Source organism: Arachis duranensis, chromosome 5 (genome assembly GCF_000817695.3).
Source record: "Arachis duranensis cultivar V14167 chromosome 5, aradu.V14167.gnm2.J7QH, whole genome shotgun sequence".
Taxonomy (NCBI): Eukaryota; Viridiplantae; Streptophyta; class Magnoliopsida; order Fabales; family Fabaceae; genus Arachis; species Arachis duranensis.
Window position 1 is genome coordinate 77,038,340 of NC_029776.3, and position 5,961 is coordinate 77,044,300.

At 35.7% G+C, this 5,961-nt stretch overlaps 1 protein-coding gene across 1 annotated transcript in view; it reads right to left on the reverse strand.

Annotated features, from left to right (window-relative positions):
- Positions 1-299: 299 nt before the first annotated feature.
- Positions 300-5,961, reverse strand: part of LOC107489372 (transcription factor BIM2) — a gene marked incomplete in the record, with an annotated part of 5,999 nt that continues 337 nt past the window's right edge. Inside the window, 7 exon segments of the mRNA XM_016110123.3 lie at positions 300-668; positions 1,918-2,047; positions 2,381-2,796; positions 3,789-3,884; positions 3,990-4,059; positions 5,435-5,519; positions 5,860-5,961. Coding sequence (XP_015965609.1) covers positions 564-668; positions 1,918-2,047; positions 2,381-2,796; positions 3,789-3,884; positions 3,990-4,059; positions 5,435-5,519; positions 5,860-5,961 — 1,004 coding nt within the window.

The following is a 5,961-nucleotide window of genomic DNA, read 5'->3' on the forward strand; positions in this document are numbered from 1 at the left end:
CACAACCCAGTTTTAGATAACCCTCAGAACAAAATCTATTCTTTTTCGGCAAGAATAATTCGGTCTACTGAGGTAACTTTTACCATTATTCATGAAAATTGTCTTATTGGGAAGCAAAGTAGCTATCAATTTATTTTTTATTTTGGATAAAAAATTACCGCTGGAAGCCTGGAAGTCTGAAAAGATAATTCCTCAACATCAAACTAATGTTGAGTACTTATGCAGTTTTGCTGCCTAGGAATAGGATACATACACCAAAGAAATGGAAGTATTTAACACAAATTTACCAACCCAAAAGCTACATAACACTAACTATAATTATAATATGTACCATACAAACAAAATACAAGATATGGCATATGACATGTCCAGTCACATAAGTCATCTCAACAATATTCCCACAATAACATTTGCGTTCTTAGGTTTTTGTTTCCAAAATGACCTCCTTCGTAAGTGAATTAGAAACTGGCCAAGGATGTACATTAACAGAAGGATATACCACGTCGGGAACCAGTGCAGATTCTGGATGACCCCTGCAGGAGTTGCCGAAAAGCCTGGAGAAATCACTTGAATGTTTTCAGACGTTTCTGAGCTTGGTCCGAGTCTTCACTGCCTGCATCTCTAAACTGTGCAAAAGCTTGGTTGCTGGAAGGAACCATGTCGTGATTCTGCACAACACGGAAAAATAAAATAAAATCTAGACTAAAACGGAATCAAAATGCATCATCATATCCCCGAGTATGAATCATATCAGTGATATAAATCACATCGAATCATACATGTACCGTAAGAATCATACACATTTGAGATACACTAACATGATAAAACATACCGATAGCATGTTAAATCCTATCAAATTGAGAGACTCAAATCGCAAATGTAAGGTTCTAACTACCGTTAACTAAGCATGGTATCTAAAGTATAGGTCACTACCTATGAATAACTGAATACATGTTACATGTCCATGCCTCATCCAATTGAATTCGTCTCACACACTATACATCTCTTGCAGCACTCTATTGTAAAGTAGCATTAGAAGTTTGAAACCACAAATCAGCAAGCATTCACCACAGAACCAAGTAATTCTCAATCTTAGGTTTCAAGGCAAATGCCAACTATGTTTAAATTTGAATTAAACATTACATTGATCAATTTTTTTAAGTCAAATAGTTACCACTTAAGTAGATTATTCGTACAATATATATTCTGAGCACAGCAAAGGGGGATGGAATCTTTGATTAAAGAATGGCTCCCTTTATAACTGGCTTGTATTTAAAATATGTAACCTTATTACTTATACATAGTACGCAGGTATGACAATGCAGACCCAAAAAAATGTATGAGGATCATGATGGAAGACAAGAAATAGTTTTTGCCTGCCCAAAACTCCAGAACTAGAACCAACTAAAGACACACCAAACATAATTATTTTCCAATAAGTGATCTTCACTAGTGCATAATTTTCAAGCCCTAACTATGTTGAAATTCCACTTCAAGCATATTAAAATTTAGGCAGAAATAAGATTTTGGTCCCTATAAAATATCTGGTTTTTGGTTTGATACTTATAATTTTGGGTCTTGACCTAAGGGAATTGGTTAAGAGCACCATAAAAGAAAAATTTTATTGAATGCTACTAAAAAGATAAGGCACTTTTTTAGCTAAATCCCTGTTTTTTGGGTTTCAATCCAGCAAAATAAAAACTTTGAAAGGTATTAGTCCCTGCCAATAACAGTCTATTAACTACTAAGATGGCAAATAGAATTCCAATTCATATGATGATCTTAATTTTATATACAATGTTCCATAGATTGCATCAAAAAATAAAATAAAATAATAAAAATAAAAATTTATCTTGGACATCTTGCTGACGAAAGGAACAAGTAAGATACGCTATATATGGTATAGCCTATATATACCTTGGGAGAAGAGGTCCCACAGCTTGGTCCATTGTTTGCTCGTTTTCCAAGATTAATCTGAACCGAAATGCTGGCCTGTGATAGATCTAAACCAGCACTCTGTAGTGCCTGAGTCAGATTGTTCAACAACCTGTTCTTCAAATCATTTTAATAATTGTTACTAAAGCTGATAAATAGCCTTATAAACAAATGCGAGAAGATTAGAATTTCATTCAAGCCATACTCGTATTCATAACCATTGGAATTCTTTACAGCACTACAAGCATCACAGTATCAACAATGGCCATCTTTTAATGCAAATGCCAATATATTTAGTCCTTATATCACAGTTTCTATTTGCAAACTTTAAATTTTAAAGACAAGGGGAAGAGCTAATAGAAGGTTAAGTGGTTCCCATTAAACAAACCATGCAGCAACAATAGACAGTTACAAAAAGTCAACAAAAGAAAAAGTAAGCACCCACCCTTGGGAGTACACACTAGAAATGCTGATTGTCCCTCCTTCAATAGTCAGCTCGTCCTGTTGGCTCAGTGGTTCACTAGCGGCAGGGCACTCAGTTGACTGCGCTTCTGAAACAGATCCCTGTAGAGGATGTGAAAGTACACCATCGCTTCTGACAGGAATAGACATGTTTGGGTGCATACCCAAGGGCAGAGCTATTCCCTTGCTAGCTAAATCAGTTTGTCCTTCGGATGCTTTGCTGACAATATCCCTACCCTGATCGGTGTCTATCATATTCTGGTTGCCGCTAAGCATAGTTGGAGAGATACTAATGTTGCTTTCGTCAAACTTTCCAGGAAAAGGTGACACAGGACCTGAACCATTCTTTATGGCTTGTGGTTGCCCAACAAAGCTTTGCACACGCCAATGGCTATTTCTCTGCAACATTAAGGTGAGTAAACAAGTTTAGAAAAATAAAAATAAAGGTTTAACATTAAACTAGGTAGATCATGATAAAATACTGTACAGTATTCAACCAAAACAATAGCCAATAGGACTAAACGAAGTCCACTATAAGATAGCAAAAGTAGAAAGCCTCATTTGCAGGAAATAAATTTAATATAGTTAAAATCCAAGTAGGAAACTAGATCCCTAATTTTATTTTAAATACAGAAAAGGGTTGAATCAATTAGTGACACAACTCGAGAATAAGGGGCTAATACTCAAAATAGCCTTTGAAAGATCATGCATAAGTCAATTTGGTCCCTAAAAGATACCAATGTGAGTCAAGTTAGTCATTCCATTAACTTTCCGTTGATGTGTCATTGATAATTGTTGACGTGTGAGGTCACATTTGCCACATACGACATTCTTAATGGGTTATATTGAACTTAACGTTGATATCATAATATGTCAGCTGAAAATTAAGGAACAATTTGACTAGCATTGGTATCTTTTAGGGACAAAATTGAAGCATTGAATCTTTTAGGGATCAAATTGACTCGTGCATAATTTTTCAAGGACCAATTTGAACACTAACCCATATACTTTTATGACAACAAAACTAAAAAATCAAATGAGTGTGACTAATTTGGCAAACAATGCATAATAAAATATACAAAAATTACAAACCCAAACAGCTGTTCTAACAGATATGATCAACAAGAACATAATCTTGAATTTCAATTTCACTCTGTACTCTGAGTGTCATTTATTTTTCATCTGAATGTACACATATGAGCACAACCACCACAACTACATATAATAGGTTAAGTTAAGCCAAATGTCATATCATCGTTTTCTCCACACAAGAAAAGTGGTCTGAATTTGGGCTCAGCTACTTTGAAAGTACTATACGATGAGGGATTTGTATATAGTCAAAAAGTACATGATCTAGAAACAATATAGTTTCTATAGTTTCTGTAATTTACCCATGGCATCAACTTTGAGGGTTCATGACCCCAACCCTGATATGAGCCTTCATACTTTTGTACCTTCTCCTGTAAGTACTGAACATACTCAATCACCTGAAAAAAGAAAGCAAAAATCAGCAAGTTCTAAAGATATATCCTATCCTAATTTAAATAGTGATAAAGTACAACTTATTATTTGCTTTCTGTATCACGATGTACCTCCAGTAAGAATGATGCTGTGTCCCTCTTTTGATCACTATGAGGTATGAGATCCCTCAATATCTGAAATCTGAAAATAGATCACCAATATCCAGCTTAGCAACACATTATGGTAATTTCAATTAAAAGCATATCAGGTTGAAAGAAAGAAACCAAAAGTCCCCAGGATTTGTTTGGATTTATCTTTGTTTCTTGATTTTATCTCCTGCATTTCTTGTTTACTTGATTTTGTGAAAACATTTCGTATTTTCATTCTTTGTTTTCTATTTTATTTCTCTGAACCCAGTTTTCTACCCTAAACGACATGCAAGTATTCAAACTTGTCCAGTTGTCCATCCCCTATCTGACACAGAAAAAGCAAAATAGTGAACACAACAAAAGAATACTACAGCATTGCACATTTTTGTAAGTTTAAAAATCTGGTGAATATTGGAACCAACCAACCATGCAATTTCAAAACAAAGATAGAACCAATGACATCATCACTAAACAGTCAAGATACCCTTCATTCCTGGCTTGGAGTACACTGCAACTGCTGGCGTGATTGGCATCAGTGACCATGCTGTTGTGGTGGTGCTTATGGAGGGATGTGGCTATCTACTACCTCAACCAGGAAGGAAGGGCTGCCAATAGACAGGGAATGGAGGGAGGTGCTAAGCCAAGTCACCTTCATAGCAGATAACTATGCCAACAGTGTTGACAGCTTGACGGCCAAAAGCTGACAGCAAAGCCAGTAGGGTCTAGGGACGTAATGGTGAATAAGGGTGGAGGAAAGTGCAAATGAGAGTCAGTGGTGGCTCTTTGGCACTATGTGTGAAACCTCACTCACAGGTATAGGAGAAAGTGGCTGAAACTACAAATTTGCCACTGTACTAATGTGAAAATGCTGAAAACTATCGGATGTTATTTCCAAAATTTCCATAAACAATCCCTACAACTTAAAATGAAGCTGGTGAACCAAACATAACATCTATAAGCAACCAAAAAAGATACCCTTGGTTTCCATGGAAATGAAAGTCAAACAAACCAAATGTGCTCTAACGTTTCTTTCATCACTTGTTTCTGTTATTTTCTTCACACAATGTTAAAGTAGAAAACATAGGAATGAAAACAAAAACCAAAAAACACAAACATTTTTGCCAACATTAGCAACTTCAACATGTAATCATGCCAAAAATGAAGTATTCAGAGAATTAAACAATTACATTCAACCTCAAACAATCCAGCAATAATAAACTAAAGTTGATTTCTTAATTGAATTCCAGGCAATCTACACTAGAAATCTCAATAAATTCCATCAATCACTTCAAAACACTGTCAGTTACACTCAGAACAACACATGAAGCACACAACAACATTTCAATTTACCATCATGGTTGAGGGCTCCAACATCAAATACACTGGCACTGAGGACTGAACTTATGACACTGGCCCGTTGCACATACCTCTCATTTATCTTGCTTCTTCTTCGCTGCTCAGTCACCGAATGTTTTGATCTTATCACGCTTGCTTTATCAACAGCTTTGGCATCTGCATTAACAAAACCAGAAACTAAACATAACAACTGCAAATCTGTCCTAAGAATAACTCAAAATCACAAATGAAGAAGCAAACTCTACATAATAATTAAATTCACCAAATATAACATATTTTCCCCCAAAATTAAAACTTCAAAATTGTAACTCAACATAGTCACCGTAACATATTCAAAACATAATTTAGGGAAATGAAAAAACAACCACCAACACCACCTTTTCACACAACCTCGTACGACACACATAAAACACCTTCAAACAAATGGATCTAAGGCTAACATAAGAGCAAGGCCCTAACATGTTACACTAAAAAAATGATTAAAAAAGGGAGTTGCCTTTGTTGGTGTTATTGGCGTTATTAGGGGCAGAGGAAGGGCCTTGTTTCTTAGAAGAACCGAATTCCTCTTCGTCGTACTCTTCCTCTTCTTGGTTCCCTT